At 46.8% G+C, this 24,189-nt stretch overlaps 2 protein-coding genes across 3 annotated transcripts in view; both read right to left on the reverse strand.

Moving 5' to 3' along the window:
* LOC135823567 (uncharacterized) overlaps positions 1 to 3,706 on the reverse strand; it is a 52,100-nt gene extending 48,394 nt beyond the window's left edge. Inside the window, exons 1-4 of the mRNA XM_065336414.1 lie at positions 3,242 to 3,706; positions 2,108 to 2,259; positions 1,400 to 1,425; positions 272 to 470 (exon numbers count right to left, since the gene is read on the reverse strand). Of these exons, the coding sequence (XP_065192486.1) occupies positions 272 to 470; positions 1,400 to 1,425; positions 2,108 to 2,259; positions 3,242 to 3,351 (487 nt within the window). The 5' untranslated portion in view covers positions 3,352 to 3,706. The remainder of the gene's footprint in view (positions 1 to 271; positions 471 to 1,399; positions 1,426 to 2,107; positions 2,260 to 3,241) is intronic.
* Positions 3,707 to 4,925: 1,219 nt separating this feature from the next.
* LOC135823577 (motile sperm domain-containing protein 2-like) overlaps positions 4,926 to 24,189 on the reverse strand; it is a 28,504-nt gene continuing 9,240 nt past the window's right edge. For both annotated transcript variants that reach the window (XM_065336423.1, XM_065336427.1), the window contains 13 exons: positions 23,487 to 23,547; positions 22,211 to 22,249; positions 21,517 to 21,571; positions 20,159 to 20,228; positions 19,715 to 19,770; positions 17,598 to 17,703; positions 15,268 to 15,329; positions 14,604 to 14,635; positions 10,159 to 10,300; positions 9,570 to 9,666; positions 8,789 to 8,885; positions 6,693 to 6,822; positions 4,926 to 6,365 (listed from right to left, as the gene is read on the reverse strand). In XM_065336423.1, coding sequence (XP_065192495.1) covers positions 6,029 to 6,365; positions 6,693 to 6,822; positions 8,789 to 8,885; positions 9,570 to 9,666; positions 10,159 to 10,300; positions 14,604 to 14,635; positions 15,268 to 15,329; positions 17,598 to 17,703; positions 19,715 to 19,770; positions 20,159 to 20,228; positions 21,517 to 21,571; positions 22,211 to 22,249; positions 23,487 to 23,547 — 1,284 coding nt within the window. In that variant the 3' untranslated portion in view covers positions 4,926 to 6,028. The remainder of the gene's footprint in view (positions 6,366 to 6,692; positions 6,823 to 8,788; positions 8,886 to 9,569; positions 9,667 to 10,158; positions 10,301 to 14,603; positions 14,636 to 15,267; positions 15,330 to 17,597; positions 17,704 to 19,714; positions 19,771 to 20,158; positions 20,229 to 21,516; positions 21,572 to 22,210; positions 22,250 to 23,486; positions 23,548 to 24,189) is intronic.

The raw sequence follows: 24,189 nt of genomic DNA on the forward strand, positions 1-24,189 counted from the left end.
TCAAATCAAGCAGCACCTTGGAGCTTTACCGTGATTCAAAGTCCGCTGCACTAGACTAGCAGAGCAGAGTTCACTGCACACTAGACTAGCAGAGCAGAGTTCACTGCACTAGCAAAGCAGAGTTCACTGCACTAGCAAAGCAGAGTTCACTGCACTAGCAAAGCAGAGTTCACTGCACTAGCAAAGCAGAGTTCACTGCACATTAGACTTGCAGAGCAGAGGTCACTGCACAGAAGCCTAGCAGAGGCCAGTGAGCATCAAGCCAACTAACCGTTTTCACCCCGTTTGTACACCATTCTGTTGGTAGTGACGAGAAGTCTGTGTGTGGCATAGGTCAGCTGTACTGGCAGCACATAGGAGTAGAGAGGTCGCTTGGTGGCGTCGTCCTGCCGGTAAGCCATGATGACCATGTGAAGAGTGTGCGTCTTGTACGGGTTACGCATGTTGCCGGCAATGATGCGATCTGATAACTGCCAAACAAACACACACACACACACACACACACACACACACACACACACACACACACACACACAAACACACACACACACACACATGCCATACACAAACACCGTAAAGTACTGTTGATCCCCCCCCCCCCCCCCCACGCTATGTCGCTTCCCAGCTGGTCTTTCGGCAGGGGGCGGGGATTAGATCAAGTCGGTCAAGTGCATTATGATGTACAACAAAGCAGAAGATCAGACTTGGCATGCTGGATTGTGCACATTTTTCATCCTTTACTGGCACGTACTGTGCAGCAGTGCATCCATTGGTTCAAAACCGTATTTCACTGTACACGCGGAATCGCTTATAGGCAGAAATTCGACAGGGGGCAAAAATTATAGAGAGCGGGCGGATCAACGGTACTTTACGGTACATGCACACACGTCATGCACAAAAACATGCACATCCATGACATACGCAATTTCAAGAAGAAATGACCCTAATCCTTTTTTGACCCCGTCCATCAATTCTGAAGAGTAGATAAAAGTAAACACCTTGATGTGCATACCAAGGTGCAAGGTGCATACAGCAAGGTGCAATGTGCATACATCAAGGTGCATACATCAAGGTGCATACATCAAGGTGCAATGTGCATACATCAAGGTGCATACATCAAGGTGCATACATCAAGGTGCATACATCAAGGTGCATACATCAAGGTGCATACATCAAGGTGCATACATCAAGGTGCATACATCAAGGTGCATACATCAAGGTGCAAGGTGCATACATCAAGGTGGCAAGCTGTCACTGAAACTGTATCATTTTAGCCAGCATGCAACTGGAACAATGACAGTTTAAAAAGTGCCATGAAATGTCACACGGTGGTAGTAGCCCTAGCGCCAAAGCAGGTGTACAATAACTTTACCAGCAGTCTTTTTCGGAGTTGTCTTACCTTCACTGACAACATTCTCGCCCATCCTGGGGAAAGGTAACAACCAGACACAACCACAATACACTACAATAGCTGCTGTATTCACCATAACTTTTGTTCGCCATGATTATCAGATGACAATGTACACCAATACACCAAGCAGTCGATCTTGTACTAGTTGTAGTTGGAACAAGCCACACTGATAGGCCTAGCCTGGTCAAAACCTACAAAGGAAAAGAATGGGAGTCTGCATGCGTGTGTGAACAGCACTGTGGACAACACAGAGAAGTACAGCACGCTTGTGGAGAGCGCACCACATTGGCTGTATCTATCGACAACCATCACATGACATGCAGTTTTAAAAGTGTTTCCATGAGCACTGACCTGCCCAGAACAGTGTACAGTGAATTACTTCACCATTGCCAACTTTGAATCAGCTGAAATCCTACACATAGTACAGTTAAGTACTGCAAGAGCGCCCCGACTCAAGAGGGCGCCCGTCTCGCGAGAGCCTCCCCCCCCCCCCCTGGTTTTTCTGCCAGGGAAAGGAAACCGTATGGCAGAGTGCAATTAAAGCTATGTTCACAAGTCATCACAGCTGGTGCATGTATGCTTTAAACCACGCGCGTGTCAGAAGCAACAGTAACGGCGTTGGCTGACTACTGACGTAGCTCACACAGGTGTTACATTACAGCAATGTTACCTATTCCAATGGAGGCTTAGCAATACCTTTCTGTTCCAGTCTTAGTGACCAGCTGGCTCGCTGACGTCCAACTTCAGCAAAGTGCACACTGACATTCACATTGGACACATCAAAGCTGACGACAAACACCTTCTCTTCCTGGCCTATAAACCACACTGAAGAGCTGCTGACAGAAAACCTGCGGCACGGACGACACCACAAGAACGTCTATACTGTGACTGCAATTCGACCGATGTCACACATCAACACATCAAGCAAATACATGTACACCTGGAGCATATGCCGCATGCTATCAGTAGTCACCTGGTCACTGCAGAAGATAGACAGTGTTGTATCAGCAGAAATCTGTCCAGTAGAAGCAATGTATTCTGGTCTGGGTTTTTGTTTGTTTTTGTTTTAACTAGTGGTGTGCACGGGTAGTCGGGTACCCGTGCTACCCGTGAGGACCTCGGGTAGACGGGTACTGAATAGTACCCGAAAACCCGAAGTCGCAGATGACATCATATAATTCACACTTGTCTACCCAGTGCGCAAGGGAAGGGGCCGGTGTGCATTGTGGTCTTACCATGGAAACATTACCCGATCGGGTACCCGTGCTACCCGTGGAAAACTACCCGGACCCGATACCCGAAGAAAATGCTTTCCGACTCAGCCCTAGTTTTAACCTACATTTCGTCTTCTGTGTGTGTGGGGGGGGGGGGGGGTGTCAAGTGCCATGGCATGGGTTCCACAGGAGTGGCAACACCGTATAAAGCCGCTGCTATGCAGCACCACTAACACCAGCACATCATTACAATCTGATCGAAGAGATGAGACTTATCATAAAAAGTACATGTATGAGCATGAGCATCATTGGGAAGCAAAGACAAGCCCAGTAGCGTGGCGAAAATAGTCATTAGGGAATTTGCGCTTCACGTTTGTTCAATTTCGAACGCGATAATCTCACGGTCAAATGGCGCTCCGCACGTTGCAATGTGAGATTTCAACGCGACAGAGGGCTAACTCACGGTGAAAAGAAGCGATTCAAGGCACGTTTTTCTCACATTTGAAATTGAAAAACGTGAAGCGTAAACTCTCTATTGTCAAAAATGCGACAAAAAAAAACACCCATGTCTATGGCAAATGTAGTGTAGAGTTCGACAAAAATGGAGTTCACATACCTTGGTGCTAACATACTTTCATCTGAGCCTTCTCTCTGTTGTCCCATCACGGTTGAGAAGATACAAGCCACAGAGCCAGCTAATACCAGCCAACAATGAATTGGTGTCATGATAGCAGTAAGCACGCTATACTGCTCCCCACTGCACTCCGTACGTCTCTTGCAGAACGCTCTGAACCACACATACACACTACAAGTTCAACGACAGAGGCTGAATGCAGCCATGCAATGTTGTTGCAGGTAATGTTGTTGTCCAGTATTTCAGATGGCGGTGGCTCCCAGTGCAAGATGTTAGAATCACAGCGGTGCGCGATATACACACGAAACGTTCCTCTTCGTCGATATCTCGGGAAATAACGTTAGTCTATGGAAAGTCCAAACACGCTGCTGAAGCGTACAAAGTATGGACACAGCACGTTTGTTTTCGAACCTCCTTTCTTTCGCTCCGCAAAGCTATGCCTATGCCACAGTAGTGCGGCGCAGTTGGTTATCCACTTCGTGGTCCTTTCGGGTGATGTTGCTCTTGACTTTAGACTTCGTGACCGTCACTTAGTTTGCTCTGCCAGATTGTCATTCGAAAGCTGCAACGAGTCAAGCCTCCGGTCTACACGGGCTATGTGCGGTGCGACACCCACTCACTCGCTCCAGAAAAACATTATCGCCGCCTTGCGGAGCTAGCTACAAATGAATTGCATTCCAATGAATGACCGGACCCGACCATGAATCTTGACGTGACGAGCGCTGCCAGAAACATACCTGTACCGACTGTCTGCTGTCGGCGCCATAGCAGTACAGAGTATGCAGCAGGTGACTGGTTGGAAGGCTAGAAGTGACATGATTCCCTTGAAGCTGCCATTCATTCTCCATTTTTAGTTCGCAACCATGAATGCCCAACAGCCGCTAAGTCAAGAGTAGTCCCTCGGCTGATTTCTGAAAGGCACCGGATTTTCTGTAGGTGACGGCAAGAATACACCGAAAGGCGCTGCGTTTCACGCCGCGCCATGCATCTTACTACGATTCTTAGCCGGCTGGTTGTACAGCCCGTTATTAGAGCTTGAGACGCATGGCCATTAGTCTAGGAGCACGTCGACGTCGATAGCTTGTTCTACTCAAATATCAGTATTGTTTTCAAGTGTCATACTGTACAAAGTCATGTAGCTCAGTTTTAATACATGGTTTAGAAGTAGGGCTTATACCGAATAATCGAGTACTCGTTTGATAACTCTAACGATCGAGCAATCGTTTAGACTACCGATTACGATTATTTTGCGTTCTTTAATTTGTGTCCAGAAAGTACTGTAAACCCTCGTTTTGTGAAGTTTGAATCAGTTTCCGCTGGGAGTGTGCAGTTGCCAGGGGTATGGTTCATGTTCTGAGGTTAATTGACTTCAAAACTGCCATGTTTCGGAGCTACCCTTTCACTAATGCAGATTTGTTGGTATTATGAAGGCATAGTTTGTGGAAACAGAGTAATGTTTGAACAGAATTATGACTCTATTTGCTAACGATTATAACCGATTACTCGATCGTTAAACTAAAGAGTAATCGATACGTGAAAATCCACGATCGTTTCAGCCCTATTTAGAAGCCCTGTAGGACTGTACTGCCACTGGCTGTAGTCTATCTACTGACAGTACTGTATTCGCACTGTTTTCAGTGGGTTACCAAATTTCGCAAGAATAAAATAGAGAACTCACAAACTGGCAGAGACAGAATAAAATCATCTAATTCGGATACAATGTACATGTAGTGGCATATTCCAACAAGGCACTGAATACTTTAGTAATGTAGCTGCCGCGGACATGCCCCAGGGGTACCGAAGACTACACCGATAACGTTAATAAAAGCACCGAGGGTACATGTAATGTTAGGTACGTGCTCAGGCCGCATTCGTCAGCTTGGCATCATGAGGCATGGCGGTAGCTTGTCAAAAGCCGAGTATAGCTGGCAGTAACTTGGATATACGAACTTCACTTTACTCACACGCAGCAATTACGAAAAGCGCAAAGAGAAATGTTTGAGACAAACTGCGCGAGCAGGCCCATTAGTTCAAGCTCTGTTTGTTTCAGAGTGTGTGGCCTAAACGAAAAAGATAATAGCACACTAACTTCAAAGATATCGACAATCCACATCACACAATAATGGTATAACAGATATGTATAGGAAAATAGCAATCATATAAATCAAATACATACATAATAAACAGCAGCAAACATGAGCAGGCAGCTGCACCACCACCCAAGACAAGTCTCGGGATTGGAGAAACAAATGAAGACGCAGAAGAAGATTTGGTGTGCTATGTATTCTACGCTGATTCAAGGACACGCATGGCCACAGTGCAGAAAGGTACAGCAATGGACTGGTCCTCAAAACACATGCACATGCATATTCAAAAACCTATGTTGTACTCTTGTGACTTTGTTGTTCATCTTATTGTTTCTCATTGAGCTAAAATTTGAGAATGTGTTAAAAAAAATAGAATCATGATAATTATTATTGTATAAAATTACATGAGTTTTGCACAGCGGGCTGGGTTTGCACACAAGTAAGGACCGGCATAGCCAGTCGTGCTGTGCAGAAGAGTGCAAGCAGACAGCATTATTTAACCAAGATCATCATAGTTGCCAAGGGCAGATTAGCTATTTTCCCCCAAAACAGGTTCCATTCCGAGTTCATTCCAGTACCTCCAGAGATTGTAGGCCGCTTTTCCCACCAGCACCAACATACCAGGCAAACAGTGTCAACACAGGTAGACTGCATGCTGTGCATGCATTCATTGCCGTGCTTATCATAACCAGGCATCAGCGTACTGAAGAAGCTGATGCCTGTGTGCTAGGTACACCAGAGCCACAAGAAAGCAGAAGACAATGAACACATACGCGAGGTCCAGAACCGTCTTGTTCTGGCCAATCATCACCTGATGACTGCGTTCCAGTTGACCAAGACGTGACTCCATCTCCGTCAAGGAGCGCTGCAGTTGTCTGAGATTGGGTGATTGAGATGCGACTGCAGCTGGTGTTGCTGCTGTGCTTGCCTGGGTAGCATCCCGTTTCGTCTCTGTCGCGACCACTTCGGTTTTGGGCTGTGATGCTGGTGGTGTTGGCTTCGCAATTTGAATTAGAAGTCTAACAAAGACAATCAACAAAACAAGATGAAACGTCTAAAAAAACGAGAAAGTGGACATGTTACCAGCAATGCCGTATTTCCCAATACATGTACATGTGCCATATGTTACTGCTTATATGCCATTCACACGACAGGCACACACACACACACACACACACACACACACACACACACACACACACACACACACACACACACACACACACACACACACACACCACACACACATATGCACACACACATGCACATGCACTCCCGCACCCCCCCCCCCCCCCCCCCCCCACACACACACAGAAGTCAAACCAGTAGCCACAGCTGCAACTCACTTCTGCTCTTGCATAGCGGATTTCTCAACACTCTTCAAGAATCTGGAAAGCTCAGATGCCTGCAACGTTGGTGGCACTGGACAAAACTCGACAAGGAACTTATCTTGCAACACAAGCGAGCGATCCGCACCTACACAGCAGACAAACATAAGCAATGCTTAGGGACACAAGAATCGCATGTAGAGTACTGGTGGTGACAGTCAATTTGTTCTTCAGACATTTTCCTTTTCCAATCCCTCAACCAGTGAATAAGATTCGGAAATGTGTAGACTCTAAGATAAGTGTAAAGTACCGTCAGAGCGCCCCGTCTCGCGAAAATGCCCCACCTTGATTTAACAGCCAGGGAAAAGAAAATCGTATGGCAGAGTGCAGTGAAGTTTGTACGATGCAAGAACCCTAAGGTCACACTTAGCGGGTTTTTGTGTAGAGCTCATATCCACTCGAAGGTACGGATTGACTCCACGATGTGTAAAGCGTGTACAAGGTTCGTGTCGTGTGACCTACAGACAGGAGACAGCCTCCACAATACGACCACGAAAGGGCGAGATGGCGGGGCGCTCTTGCGGTACTTAACGGTACTAAGATTACTTTAAACAAAGAAAACAGTACGACTACTGCAAGCAAAGGATCGCTAGATCCAACACTACCGCCACACTACCGCCGCCACACCATGGCAAACATTGTGTACAACATACACTGGCATGTAATATAGGTGGTGGAATCTTGATAATTGTAATACGGGTTAATTAGAACATACTGCATAATTAGAAGTTTCTTCCAGGACCGATTTCTATCAATACGATTTCCACATAACAATTTCTGATAATTCGAACCTCAAACTGGGTATGTCCGGTTAATTAGAAGTCCCACGGAATCCACTTACATAGAAAATGCGTGGGATTGGTGCTGATAATTCGAAGTTAGCAAAGAATTATTAGAAGTTCACTTTATTATCTGCAAATCAGTTTGGTTTGCATGTGCAGGCAGTTCAGTGTCCACTAAACCTGTTTCTAAGGTGCGTAGTGCAACTCTACATGTCAATGCAAGCATTTTGACATACATGATGTGATGTGGGTACATGTTTGGATAATTAGAACGTCCGGATAATTAGAAGTTTTGTTCATGTCATTTTGGGGTTCGAATTATCAAGATTCCACCTGTACTTGGCTTCATCGAGTCGATACAGCTGTTGGGATGTAGGACATCTTTGTTACGTGACTGCGCTGGTGCACACTACTAAAGCTCTACCTTCACGAGGACCACACACACACACACACACACACACACACACACACACACACACACACACACACACACACACACACACACACACACACACACACACACACACACACACACACACACACACACACACACACACACACACACACACACACACACACACACACACACACACACACACACACACACACACACACACACACACACACACACACACACACACACACACACACACACACACACACACACACACACACACACACACACACACACACACACACACACACACACACACACACACACACACACACACACACACACACACACACACACACACACACACACACACACACACACACACACACACACACACACACACACACACACACACACACACACACACACACACACACACACACACACACACACACACACACACACACACACACACACACACACACACACACACACACACACACACACACACACACACACACACACACACACACACACACACACACACACACACACACACACACACACACACACACACACACACACACACACACACACACACACACACACACACACACACACACACACACACACACACACACACACACACACACACACACACACACACACACACACACACACACACACACACACACACACACACACACACACACACACACACACACACACACACACACACACACACACACACACACACACACACACACACACACACACACACACACACACACACACACACACACACACACACACACACACACACACACACACACACACACACTATTAGAAGCAGGTGGTGTTACAGAAACACGACTGACCAGAGCGAAGTGTAACATTAGCGATAGCCGATGCACCAGTCTGCACAATGCCTGCACTTGGCTTTACGTGGTAGCGGTCTGGTCCAGTTGTTTTGATCTGGTAACAGCAAAGCACATGCACCGCATCATAAAGCACACAAACAAACACACACGCACGCATACATACGCGCGCGCGCGCACACACACACACACACACACACACACACACACACACACACACATGAAGCGATAAAATGCATGGTGACCCCCAAAAGCTCGAGGTAAAGGTCTTCTATTGGCTAACCCTATTCCGAAAATTCACACGAAACCTTGGGCAAACTCTTCATCTCCGTGCCGAAAATATTTGAAGTTTGCAAGATGGCAGGAAATATTGTATCCATATACCCCTTATTCTTAGGGTGCATGTAGCAACCTTCATTCAATCCAAGGTGTTTCACACCATCTATGGATATGTACTCCGTCTTCTCAAAGTTTTATGAGAATGTGAGTAACCATTCCAAAGATATTCCATTTCTAACCAACATTGCCCGCTTTAGCTGCACAAATCAACATTGGCTATTCACTCTTCCTGAAGAGTGAGAAGCCCAGCAGGCCTTATACAATTACGATTCCAGATCCCGTAGATGTTTGTGCTGTGCATACTAACAAAAATGCATCCCTATGCCCAACTTCAAAATGTCCACCTAACTGTCACCTAACTCCCCCCCCCCAACTACCTTTTTATAAGTAAGCTGCATTGCACACTGAATATAGCCGTGGGAATTCGCCGTGTACAACCTACCTTGAACCCAATTGCATTCGTACTGATGTTTCGTATGGAAAGTGGTACAACTATATCGTCCGTACCGTTTCCACGGAACTCCATGACACTGGAAGGACTAAAACAAAAGAAAACATAACACAGAATAAAGTTTGAAGCTGGCTTTTTTCAAAAGTCGACCCGCAGACAGATTGTCCATCACCACAGGTGACGATAGTGATGCAGAAGCCATAAGAAATCGTGCTGGGGTTGCTCCATTCAACAGCTTCTACAAGGCCGAAGATTTGACCGCCGTGATACAGCCTGGTCTTCCGACCCATAGGTTTTCCAAGTGCTTGCTATAGCCAGTGAATCTCCACTGTTTGCTTTTGCCCTTTTTCATACAGTCGACTCCTGATAATATAATTATAATGAACACCATTCTGCAGGAGAATTAGATAGAGAGAGAGACAGAGACAGAGACAGAGAGAGAGAGAGAGAGAGAGAGAGAGAGAGAGAGAGAGAGAGAGAGAGAGAGAGAGAGAGAGAGAGAGAGAGAGAGAGAGAGAGAGAGAGAGAGAGAGAGAGAGAGAGAGAGAGAGAGAGAGAGAGTCATCACTGTGGTGCTAACCTGATCTCCAGCAATCCAGCTGTGGTGACATGACGGCGTCGCAGTGAACTTCCTGGACTACCACCGCCATTCAAAGATTCTTTCGATGTCTGCTGCTGAAGCAGGTTGTGCACATGTGCCTGCCGTTGCTGTGATGTTACAGCTATTCCATCGAATCCACACAAACACATACATGGACAGAAGGAAGGATTTATAGTCTTTGTTCATTTATGGCAAGTTCAGGCATTACTGCTCTCTTCCTTGTAGCTTCTGAGAAAAAGCAGAAATTCTCAAGCTTGATTCAGATCCAAAGATCAGCTACAGCTCTCTTCCGGCATCCACCATACTCAGGGAATGGCAATATCAGCTGCAGCAAACTAAATCCCTGCTTTAGAAATATTACATGTACTACATGAGCCAGAGCGCTCTAAAACATGACCACAGCTTTTGTGGAAAAAGTCGAGAAAATCGCAATTTGAATTGATTGTCACGTGAAAACAACGTTCAAATCCGTACTTATTGTTCCTCTGGTGTCGTGGACTCGTGGCATGAGTGTGTACACATTATTTCTATCGACCATGTACATTTAGTACATCTGAAGGAAAACATGATAAAAAGCCCAAAAGACCAGAGCACTGCCACAAGTACAGCAGGTCGAGCCAAAAGTCCTGAGCCAATTGATCACGTCGACCCAGAACGTGACTAAACTGCATCTTTGCTCAATCCGAAATTATTTACATAGGAGCCGTCAGATGCGAAAACGACCTTTAAAGGGGCCATCCGTAAATATAGATATTTATTTAGTACATAGCAGACTCAGCGGAGGACGTTCAGGTTGGAGTTACAACCCAGTTGTCTGATGATTGCCTAGCGGCATGAAACTCAGAGTTACAACCAACCTGAACGTCCTCCGCTGAGTCTGCTATGTAGATATTTATTTAGAAACAAAAACTAGTCGTTTAGTGGGAGGGGGTTGAGCGCCTGTTCGTTTCCCGAAAAATATCGATGTACATTTTGCATGTGTGAGCATATCCAGAAAAAATGACCAAAAATATCGATACTATGTACCATTTGTATGTGTTCGTTTCTCAGGGAGGGGGGGGGGGGGGGAGGGGGGTTGAAGAGAAACGTTTCGTTTCTAAACAAATATCGGTATTTACGGAAGGTCCCTTATGGGAAAAAACATATTTGTGTTAGTGGTACTATCTGAAAGCCAGGAGCATCAGCGTATGCAAAAAACCAGAGTTGATTTAGACCAAGGGAAGTAAAGGTATAGCCTCTACAATAGGAGACCATTACAAATTGCATCTCAAATTTGGGTGCAATACTGTAACACAGTACATATTGCATTTGGGCATGCCTCATTCATTGTACCTTGTATGGAGGGATGCCAGTGGTGTGGGAACAGTACTAGTCAGTAGATCATGTAGTTTAGGTTCGAGCCACCTTGTAAAGCTTTATTCTTTTTTCATACTTTTTAGCAGGCAACTTTGGGTGCGTTCTTAAATTCTCTAGCTTCTAGGAGAAGAAGAAAAGAGAAGTCGAAGAAACTGGGATTCTTCAAGAACGGGTCTCGAAGAATTCGGAGATATTTTGCAGATGTCAAGCAAAATGAAGCGCCAAAGGGATCTTGAGTGCCACGAATATAGTATGCGCTGTGCGTATGCGAAAAGGGAAATGCGTACACTCATGATCAACACGTGGCTTTTAGCCTAGTTTGCATGCGCTGATCCCAAACCGCGGGAATCTCCAAGTTTCAACCACCTCTGAAGCTTGGAGAGCTTGGAGAGCTTTGGAGAGCCTCCTAAAATTCGGAGAGGATATAAGAACAGCTCTCGAACTTTTCGGAGAGTCTCCAACTTTTCCGAGAGAATTTAAGAACGCACCCTAACTGTTACTTGACATCATGCATGACTCACTGCATTTCCTAGTTGGTGCAGTTGCACCACACCTGTAGTCATGGTAGTCACATGCATAGCTTCTGATTGGCCAGAGAGCACTCTGGCCAGGTATTTTGTATTTGTATTTGTATTTATGGATTCTCCACAGGCCTTAGCCTAAATCGAGGGAGTCTCCGTATAAGTAGGGCTTTCACACATCAGTTCATCCTCTTCTGATTCAGTGTGATTCTGAATCTGCTTCTGATCCACAACTGGACTGTGACCTAACAAAGTTATTCGTGAGTTGATCTGATGATTCTCCTTGTCTGCTGCCTGGCCCACTGAGGCCAGGCTACATCTGGTGGCAGCGGTGTTAAGTTCTGTTGTTTGTTGTGTTGTTGGATGGAAGATATCTTACCCGTGTGTAGAGATGGCCCAACAACAGCAGGCAGTCAACCCCACTTGTCTCCGGCCGTGCGCTACCCCGGATAAATTTGATGGCAGTGCGTCAGCTGATTGGACAACCTGGATAGCACACTTCCGGCAAGTGTCAAGAGTTAACGCCTGGACACCACAAGAACAGGTCGATTACCTCCCCCTGTACCTGGTTGGCAACGCTCAGTCATACTACGGCTCGCTAACGGATGTAGTACGCGCAGGCATTGCACAACTGGTGGCAACCCTAGAGGGCAGATTCTCGCCAGCCGTCCGAGTAGATGTTCACCGAGCGGAGCTCAAGGCCAGGCGCCAGCGGCCAGGCGAGTCCCTATCCGACTTCTGCGAGGCTATCCGGAGGGCCGTGAGGTTAGCCTACCCCGCCCTGGCAGCCGACGTCCGCGAGCAGCTTGCCAAGGACCAGTATATCGACGGGTTGGACAGCCAAGAGCTACGCCTTGATGTCCGGCGGCAGGCTCCCGCCACTCTAGATGCCGCACTGCAGCACGCGCTACGGGCCCTGGCCATCCTGCAGACCGACCTCACTTCACAGCCACCACCTGCTGTAGCTGTATGTGCCGCACGACCTGACGGGATGACGGAGCTCCTGGCAAGGATGTCGAAGTTGGAGGAAACCCTAGCTGCTCTGGCAACTGCAGCACCGCGTCGTGGGCAGCGATCATGCTACCGTTGTGGCAGCCCTCGGCATCTAATCGCCAATTGCCCGGAGCCTCCTCCACCGCAGCAGCAGCAACAGCGCAGTCATGACCAGGGAAACTGAGGAGAGCTGGTGAGAAGGGTCAAGGATTTAGATCAAGGGAAGTAAAGGTATAGCCTCTACAATAGGAGACCGTTACAAATTGCATCTCAATTTTGGGTGCAATACCAACAATTGTTTCACCTACTTTGGAGAATATATTCTGTTTCCTTTGACCGATTTCCACAAACTTGGGCTTTCTGGAAAGCTCTGGCGACAAGCAACCCGTTGGGCCCAAATCCGATAGCAAATAAAGCACAGCACCAGCGCAACGGCAGACATCGCTTCAGCGCTGGACTTGCGCCGTCACACAAAAATCGCTCGCCATTTCCATCTCCATTATCCCAGGACGCCCAATTTTTATTCTTGAAGATGCTCTGAGAGCTTCCAAGACGTCTGAGGCTGTTGCCGAGACCGTAGATCGCTTGAAAAGGGGGAAACCCCAGGTCTGGATCATTTGATTTACGCGTAGAAATGCACGGTGCCGTGACGCATCTTGCAGGCTTTGTATCTGGGGAACGCAGCATCGTGCCGGGATCGCGCTTGCTGCATTGGATTCCTTGGAGTTTTCTCTTCGATTTACTGTAGAGGCAGAAAATTTCGTCGGTCAATAATTTCGTCTAACTCCAAAGAAAATGAGTTCGTCCGGTTGAAAATTTCGTCCATGGATCATAAGAGTGTATAGAAAAGCTGGGCAAATCGACATTAGTCCTACATTTAATTAGAGAGGTTCCGCACTACGTAAAGTTGAGCAACTTTACGTTAGTGGGCGGGGAAAACCCGTGCATTCGCGAGTTTGCACTCCACTTACGGAAAGTTATCTACTTTGAGTACGTAGATAGGGCTCTGATAACGTAGCTGGTCCGTAAGTGGATTGAGGTACAAATTTATGACTCTCTCCCCAGGTCGATCTGGTCGTACACTGCCGCGTTCGGAGTTGCCAAGGGCAGCTACGTGATTTGAAAACTCCGTATGGCGGAACACAGATGCGCATGCAGTTTACGTAAGACTTTCCGTAGATCGACTACGTTTTTTACTAACGTAATTACGTTATGTGGAACCTCTCTATTTAGTCCAAAACCTCCTTGGACGAAAAAGACGAAATTAAACTCCAGACGAATATTTCTGCTTATACAGTACATACTTGGATCGTCCCGAAAGACCAATATTTGACTGAAATACGAAGGTTTGTAGCTTGGTTGTCCAGGCGCACCAGTGCGTTAACTCGCCAACTTTCAACTGCATTTTTCTGCACTGTGCAGTGTTTCCCATAAGGTCGGTTTTCGCATCTGACGGCTCATATATGAAACACTGGACGAACAAATGTGCATACCAGTATGATGGGCGAATATGTGAATGCATGCCTGCCTAGCCAGCACCAATCTTGCACTTACAGTCATTGGATTCTTGCCGCGACGTGCTTGGTCTAAACACCCACAACAACAAGAACGATAGTATCAGGACACATGCACACTAGCATGAAGATAAACAGCACAAAGCCGCACTGACTACCAAATCATGACAAAATACAAAACACAGTGCACATGCGAACACGCAGTTGGAGCAGACAGGTATCATAACAACGCCACCACCACCACCACCACCACCACATGGTGAAGGCCGAGGATGGCTGCGCTCTCTAACACGCCTGATTGGGAATGGGAGACGCCGCCGGTACCAGCCTGGTTACCATTGGCCATAGCATAGGAAATGTATTGCACTCGTGTGTCTGACACATCATACGGTGAGTACCGTAAAGTACCGTTGATCCGCCCCCTGTCGATTTTCTACCTGTGAAGCGACTTCGGCGTATACAACGAAATACGATGTTGAACCGACGCATGCACTGCTGTACACAATTTGTGCCAATCCAGGATGAAAATGTGCACAATCCAGCACATCCTCCAAGTTGTTGTACATAGTACTGCACTTGACAGCCTTGATCTAATTCCCGCCCCCTGCCGAAAACCCACCTGGGAAGCGACATGGCTTGGGGGGCGGATCAACGGTACTTTACGGTATATGTCAAAAAACATCATTACCACCGACAAAGCATACCTAGTCTTCCTGTCTTCTGGTTGCGACGTGCTGCAGGACGAAAAGTCTTCTGCAAAGTGTACCTAAAGTGACAAAGATACCGATTGAATCCATTACACCAACATATCAAAAGATATTTTGGAAACACACACAAAAGGGAGCAGGACTTTAAACATACTTCCTCCGACTTATTAAAACGTGCGGTTCAGTTTAAAGTTGTAGTACAGCACGAAGACAGATTGTGTGTTCAAAATGTTTTGCATAGCAACAGCTATGTGCATGGCCATCACATTGAGAGGAAAATTGGTCGCTCTCATTTACGAGGAGTCTGTGGATTCAGCGGTTTCCTCGCTGGGTGCTGCAATTCTGGCAACCCTTTCATCGCGGACTTTCTCAGCGCTCGTCACAAATCGCTTTGGAAAGCTCAGGGCGCGGCGATTCGCAGCAGATTTCGTCTTCGAGCTCCGGTGTGGTGTGAATAGTGTTGTCACCGCGGCTCTCGATGATGCTTTTTGAAAGATGCTTAGAAACATCTCCACTCTCCATCCGCTCCGCGGGCTACTCAGACCAACATTTCTTCACAGCCTCCATCAAATCGGCGACATTCACCTTCGCAACGAGCTCAGTGTCGGACTGCAAGCTGGCAAAGAATGCCAGGTCAATGCAATTAAATTTAGGTCGGGCGATTGAGGCGGCTGCGTGACAACAACGATGTTGACAATGATCGTTTCTTTTTCCCGTGCAATGACCAGTGCTTCAGCCTAGCTCAGGTTTGCTCTTGCAGTGTGGGGCCACGCGTGAAACCACCATCGCTTCTCACGCATTGAGGCACACACGCTGTCTTTGCTGAGCATGACACGCCGATACTCACTGGCTTGTCAGTTTCGCCAGCTACCGTACCCTTCCGTACCCTTCCGTGAGTAGGATCGCTTCCGAACAGCCTTTTGTTGCGGGAGGAGCACTCACGCCGTAAAATTTCGCAGCGACATGCTTCAAACGCCTCGGAGATGGCTTCTCCTCGCTCTTAGGGCTTGCCATTTTTCTCCAAACTAACCTACGACCAACTGCAATAGGTGAGGAGTTGTGTCTCTGTTTTTATTTTTGTGAGATGACAGGTAGATCGAGCGGAACAGATCAATGATTTGAAACGGACATTTTAATAAGTCGGAGGAAGTAGGTATACACACATGCACATACTCACACATGCACATACACAATCTCTCACGCGTGCACGCACTCACGCTCTCTCTCTCTCTCTCTCTCTCTCTCTCTCTCTCTCTCTCACACACACACACACACACTCTCTCTCCCTCTCCCTCTCTCTCTCTCTCTCTCTCTCTCTCTCTCTCTCTCTCTCTCTCTCTCTCTCTCTCTCTCTCACACACACACACCATGTACCATGTACCATGTATACGCCCGTCGCAAGAGAAGCACGCAAATCTGCAAATGCACTGGATGTGCACCCACAGATATTGGATGTGCACCCACAGATTTTCTCTTATAGCAACGATAGCGAACAAGATCTGAAAGAGACAGATCAAGACTTGCGCCAGATAACTGTCTAATCCACACAACTGGCGAAGCCATGTGAATCGACCACCAATGCACACCTGGTCTACACCACACGGAGTACATCGGCATAAAACGGCCAAGACAGTCACCTATGCACACCCTACACTTGCTGGGGTAACCAGTATAGACAGCATGCTGCTTTGATAGAAGCAGACACTAGATGCACTGGTACCTTGAAGTGAAATTGGAGTTACTTTACCAACCAGCCTCAGCTACTGAGTACTGGGAACCCAGAGCCAACAGACATACCAACAACCTCAGCCATGAAAGCTATAATTATAGTAACGACACACTGGATTGTGGAGCCGAAACTAGTCCAACTTCCAAATGCACACACACACACACACACACACACACACCATTTGACCATTTGACGCCCATCGCCAGAGGCGATGATACGGCAGAAGCCATAGCAACTTGTGCTGGGATTGCACCTTTCAACAGCTAGCAAAGCTGAAGAATTGACCGCCACTTTTCAGCCTGGTCTACACCACACAGCTATGAAGTGGCTTTTTCTGGTCAGTGAATCCCTACTTTTTGGTCTTTTTTCATTTTTTTCCCGCACACACATCACACCACATACTCCGGCATGCACTGGCTGTTGGTAACCACCCAGGAGAATGAAAGAAAAGTCAGGAGGAGTCTGAGAAAGAGAAGAAAGACACACACACACACACACACACACACACACACACACATCTGTCTGTCGCTACATCTCTCTATCTCTCTCATGTGAAGCTCCTTGCATAAAACCAAGTTGCTGTGACAAGTCAGCTTACCCGTCTTGGCAAGGGACTAGAATCTGAGCCAGCCTGAGTACCATCTGCATGGTCGCCATTGCAATCTTCATCAGCCTCTTCCATAGCAATGGACTCAAAGTGGCGTCTGAAATTGAACAAACATTTTTAAATTAATTTCAAATTCGGACTTCACGGAGAATTTCAAAGCATTAGGAAATAAGAGGCCACATGCCTCGTACTGCTCTTTTCTCTCCGAAACTCAACACTTGCACGCCAGATACGAAAGAAGTCGTACTGATCGCGCACGTCGTACGAAAAGTCAACAAAAGTCGACTAGTCGTACGACAATGAGTACAAAAATGATTTTTTTACCAGCCATATACACACAAAGGTCACATTTGGATCCAATGGATCCAGGCAACCCCGCTCCCGGGGCAGGGTTGCTCGGATCCAAATCCGAAGGATCTGCATCCGGATTCGACCAATCAATCACTGCAGATCCAGTGGATCCGACGGATCTGGATCTGGATCCAACCAAACGATCACGCCCTAGGTCATCATGCCTCATGGTGATGGTAAAGCGGAAAGTTGGTTCTTGACCTGCCTGGTACGCGAACCGTCCAACTTTTTTTCTTTTTTCACCATGATTGTGCGTTATTCGAACTGATAGAAACGTCTTTGCAATAGAAAAGAGAATTATCACAATTTATCAGGCACAAGAAGTTTTGTATTGCAAAGATGTTTCTATCAGGTCAAATAACACACATGATGACCTAGGTCAAACAAAGCATAGCGAGGGCTCCTGGGATTTCAAGCCCTCTCGTGACATGACATCTAGCTCCAACACAACTCCGATGCGCAAACCAACAGCCCTCCAAGTAGGAGTGTTCATGATGAAGGACAAAGAAGAGGGGAAGGCGAGCGCACCAAAAATAAGTACAAGCTAAGTCCCACATTATCACACACACACACACACAAAGACACACAGACACATGCCCACGCACACACAGACACACACACACACACACACACACACACACACACACACACACACACACACACAAAGACACAGACACACACAGACACACACATACACACAGACACACACACACACACAAAGACACACACACACGCCCACGCACACACACACACACAGACACACAAAGACACAGACACAAAGACACAGACACACACAGACACACACAGACACACACACACACACACACAGACACACACACACACACAAAGACACACACACAGACACACACACAGACACACACAGACACACACAAAGACACACACACACACACACATACACACACGCCCACGCACACACACACACACAGACACACACACACAGACACACACACACACACACACACACACACACACACACACACACACACACACACAAAGACACACACACACACACGCCCACGCACACACACACACACACACAAAGACACAGACACAAAGACACAGACACACACAGACACACACAGACACACACAGACACACACACACACACACACAAAGACACACACACACAAAGACACACACACACACACACAAAGACACACACACACACACACACACACAGACACACACAGACACACACACATACACACACACAGACACAGACACACAGACACACACACAGACACACACACACAGACACACGCCCACGCACACACACGTAATGTGACATGTATGCCCATCGCACAAGAAGCACGCAAATCTGCAAGTGCACTGGGAGTACACCCACTGATTTCCTCTTATAGCCGCAATAGGAGAGAGATTGAAACAGATCAAGACATGCGCCAGGCGACTGCCCAGCGAGCAAAACCGGCAAAGCCATGTGAATGGACCCACCGGTGCACACGTGACCTACACTACACAGAGTGCATCGGAATAAAACGGCCAAGACAGGTACCTATGCACACACTACACTAACAAAAAACACCACCACCGCCGTCAACTGCGAAGGACAACAACAACAACAACAACAACAACAACAACAACAACAACAACAACAACAACAACAACAACAACAACAACAACAACAACAACAACAACAACAACAACAACAACAACAACAGCAACACCACCACCACCACCACCACCACGACCACCACCACCAGCAACAAGACACTTACAACTCAGCAGGAGCATGTTGTTGCATGAACTCATCTGCATCGAACGTGAATGTATCCTGGAGTCAAGGAGGAGGAGGAGGAGGAGGAGGAGGAGGAGGAGGAGGAGGAGGAGGAGGAGGAGGAGGAGGAGGAGGAGGAGGAGGAGGAGGAGGAGAGAGAGAGAGACAGAGAGAGAGAGAGAGACAGACAGACAGACAGAGAGAGACAGACAGAGAGATTGCTAATAAAGGTTGCAAGATGACTGTAACAGCGGTAAGATGACTGTAACATGTGTAGACTTACAGTACACACCAGTGCATGGGTACGCACCAGACTAATGGTTGTATATATAATCGCATTGCTACAGTGCGCTGCTATTGGGATATTGCATGGAAAACAGTCCACCATACCCACTGTACTCTACAGGGTGTAAACATCTTGGAAGCAATACAAACTCAAACATACCGTGCCACCAAGGGTTGTCACAAGCTGCTCCGCATCAATGTACTCCTGAATGTCGCCTTTCTTCACGAACCTACAAACACGGAGCAGTGAGACATAAGGAACGGTGGTAGAGAGAGAGAGAGAGAGAGAGAGAGAGAGAGAGAGAGAGAGAGAGAGAGAGAGAGAGAGAGAGAGAGAGAGAGAGAGAGAGAGAGAGAGAGAGAGAGAGAGAGAGAGAGAGAGAGAGAGAGAGAGAGAGAGAGAGAGAGAGAGAGAGAGAGAGAGAGAGTGAGATGATCAATGGAACATGCAAGCTGCAAAACAGGCAACAAAGCGCAGCAAATCAAGGATGGTCGAGTAACAGATAAAAAGAAAGCAATATTACAGATCAGCATACAGGGCGGGTCAAGAACCACCTCTCCGCTTCCGCGGGAGGCTGGTCAAGTACCTACAAAAGAAACAGTCATACTTCTTCTACTTCTTCTATGCACTGGGTGCCACAAGAAATGGCATGGCTGACAACGTTGAGATTCCCGATGCAATTACAATGTTTAGCCACCCATTACCCATCTGCTCGTCTGGGCCTTTGACATAAATGTACATGTACTTGACTTTGAAATAGCTGAATGAGCAAATCACCCAGCTAGCCCTCCGTGTTTAGGACGTCAAAGCATTGTTGCGCTGGCAATCCTTTCCCAGAAAGGGCATGACCTTCTACTACAATTCTACTTCACTTGTACAGCTGCAAGTAACCCAGTGCAACACAATCCACAATACACATGTGCTTAGCCCTTCGCTCCTTCCACGGAAAATGACCACAACAAGAAAATTCCTGCATTTTGAGTACACGTCGTTCGATTTTCCACCATAGGACTGGTTCTACTTCACCAATTTTGACAATCGTGTGCTCTTCGGAAAGCTCTCGGAGAGAGGATCACAAGGAGTACAAACTCGTCAAGGAAATCAAATCCACCATTGTCCACCACTATACAACAGGAACTCCGCTGCAACCCACGCTCGAGAACCAAGATATCGATTGCACCGCCATGTTATTGTCCTTCGCTCAAACTCACTCAAATAGTTGGACAAGATGCAGAAAGTCACGGCACACTGCGCTGGATGTGATGTCACACCTTGCATGGGCTTGAAGCAAAGAAAGCCCATTTTCAGGCAAAAAAAGGAAAGGAAATTCATCTAACGGAGGAGCATGAAAATTCAACTTTATGGATCGCTTTCCAGTTGTCAAACTTCATCCGAGAAAGCTTGGAGTTCTTTGAGCCGACTCCTGAGCATGGCTGCTACCACCTAGGTCTCTCTCTCTCTTTCTCTCTCTCTCTCTCTCTCTCTCTCTCTCTCTCAATCTACCTGAATCAACTTACTTTATTTTTGCCTGAGCACGTTCACTTAGCCAACCCTTTACAATCTTCCATACGGCTGCAAAAAAAAGGAGAGGACAGCATAGAGAAGTACAGAGCTGCTCAATGAAATGTGATCGCGTGACTCGAGTACGCACCGGGCACTGAGCAGCCCTAGACCTGGGAACACTGGGATTTGAACTGATGCAGGGCACAAACTTGACACACACAATCGGACTTCATTCAGCAGAACTGCAAAATCTATTGGCACCGGAGATGCCGCTACAAAAGGTACAAAGTTCAAGTCTTGGGAGCAGAAAGAATTTGTTTTGCTTGTGCAGTTGTGCTGCAATCCACAGTTAGGTAACAAGGACCCAGCGAGTGGAATTTCCGGTCTGTGACCACTTTCCAGGGTCTGACGAACTCACTCCAATTGTTTCAGGAGCTGCGGCTGTATCTTGATCATTAAGGGCGGCAGTGCTCCTACGGATATGGCAAGGCCAGTCACCCCGACTCTCCGATGATGCAAGCCTTCAAGTTATCTATTCCTCTACAGCCTCCTTTTCGAACACCAGAGATTCGAAACTTTTCAACAGCATTTCTCAAGTGGACAGAATTTGAGAAAGTCAAGAGATGGCGGGGCGCTCTCGCGGTGCTTTACAGTACATGTTCTGCGAGCTACATTGGCAAAGGTACAAAAGACAAGGGAAATACTCACTTGAAAGGATGAAGGGCATTTCGAAAACCAGTAAGTAGTCTACAGAAAGAGACAGAACAGCAGCACATATGGCCTCATCAGACTGGTGCTATACACTGCAACTAACTCTGGATCATATGGTACCCGTCCAGACAGTACACTAAGTACTGAGTTTAATAACTCATCGCCATAACGAAACAAGGATATTTAGGGTGCGTTCTTATATTCTCTAGCTTCTAGGAGAAGAAGAGAAGAGAAGTCGAAGAAACTGGGATTCTTCAAGAACGGGTCTCGGAGAATTCGGAGATATTTTGGACATGTCAAGCAAAATAAAGCGCCAAAGGGGCCGCGATCTTGAGTGCCACGAATATAGTATGCGTTGTGCGTATGCGAATAGGGAAATGCGTACACTCATGATCAACACGTGGCTTTTAGCCTAGTTCGCATGCGCTGATCCCAAACCGCGGGAATCTCCAAGTTTCAACCACCTCTGAAGCTTGGACAGCTTGGAGAGCCTCCTAAAAGTCGGAGAGGATATAAGAACAGCTCTCGAACTTTTCGGAGAGTCTCCAACTTTTCCGAGAGGATTTTTAAGAACGCACCCTTAGAAACCCATTGGTGGCAAAAAAAACCTGTTGATGTTGTCTCCGAAATTTAAAGTCATGCCACTGGAAAAATGCACTACTAGAAGACGAAAGAGACAATTACTATTGCAAGCCAAGCATAGCACAACAGTTCAGAACGACTGAGTGCTTAGTACGAATGACTTGCATTAAACAAAAACTTCCTGCTGGCAGAGTATGGGACTCGAACCCGCACACATTCGTACAGAAAGCAATATCACCAACCAATCCACTGTCTATTCAACCAAATGTAAGTCCACACAAAATCAAGTTATAAAGACGAATGATCTACTCTAAACTCACAAGTAGATACAGGTGAAGCCTGGTTCCAGCAACAAACCATAGAACAAGCCCATTGTGGTTTTCGAATACAGGTGGTCTCTGAAACCAGGGTGGCCCGTACACGAGCCACACATTTGGTGTCAAAGAATAGTGATCTTACAGGCTTAGGTGGTTGCTGAAAGCAGGACTTGGACCCGGTTTCATGTGTACAGTAGTGCGGCTGCAAAGCTACTCTGAAATCACGACTACATACACTCCTACATACACCCCTGTAATCACTGCAACTTGAGTTCTCAAAACCCAAATTAGAAAAGAATGTTGAAGGTGGAAATGCAAATGTCTCCATACATACTTCTTTGGAGAAGAACAAAACCAGTAAAGCGTGCACTTACTGAGCATGTTGGGAAAGTAGAACTTGAAGCAGTCTATGATAAAACGTATGAACTCCATATCCTAAGCAAACATGAAAGCAGTAAAGGAAACCACTGACACTAATTCAATAGCATACACTCACACGCCCACATGTTCAACAGATAACGATACAGTAGTCAGTGTCTGCTCTAGGATTGTAGGACAGCCGGGTACACGTGTACCTGGCGCAACCATTTCAACCGGGTCGGAGCCGGGTACACATGTACTTCGTAGTAGTAGTAGTAGAATTTATTATTTTGATAGGGAAGGCCCTACAGACGTTGCCGTCTTGTTACAGGGAACCCTAAGTGCTCTTTACAGAGCGGAACAAAAACGGATAGATGCTCAACCTGACGACACGAGACAGGCAGAGAATTCCACCTATCAGCGCCAAGGAAAGAAATTGAGAACATGCCATATCTAGTGGTAGCAGCGGCTTCTTGAAGTACATGTACCTGGCGCTGTCTCACCTGCCGAGTCACATGCTAACTGGTTGGTTGGTTTGTTTTAATTCGGACAATAAACGGGAACTAGGCCCAATGATATAAAGGCGAATGGATAACCCGCATTTAGAAAAGAGAGGACAGGAATTAGAAAATTACGAAAAAAAGAAGAAGTGTCTGACACATACAAGCCATGTAGTCAGTCCTTTCAAAGTTCAAAAGTGTAAAGTACCAACCGGGT

This window comes from Sycon ciliatum, chromosome 1 (assembly GCF_964019385.1).
Source record: "Sycon ciliatum chromosome 1, ocSycCili1.1, whole genome shotgun sequence".
NCBI lineage: Eukaryota > Metazoa > Porifera > Calcarea > Leucosolenida > Sycettidae > Sycon > Sycon ciliatum.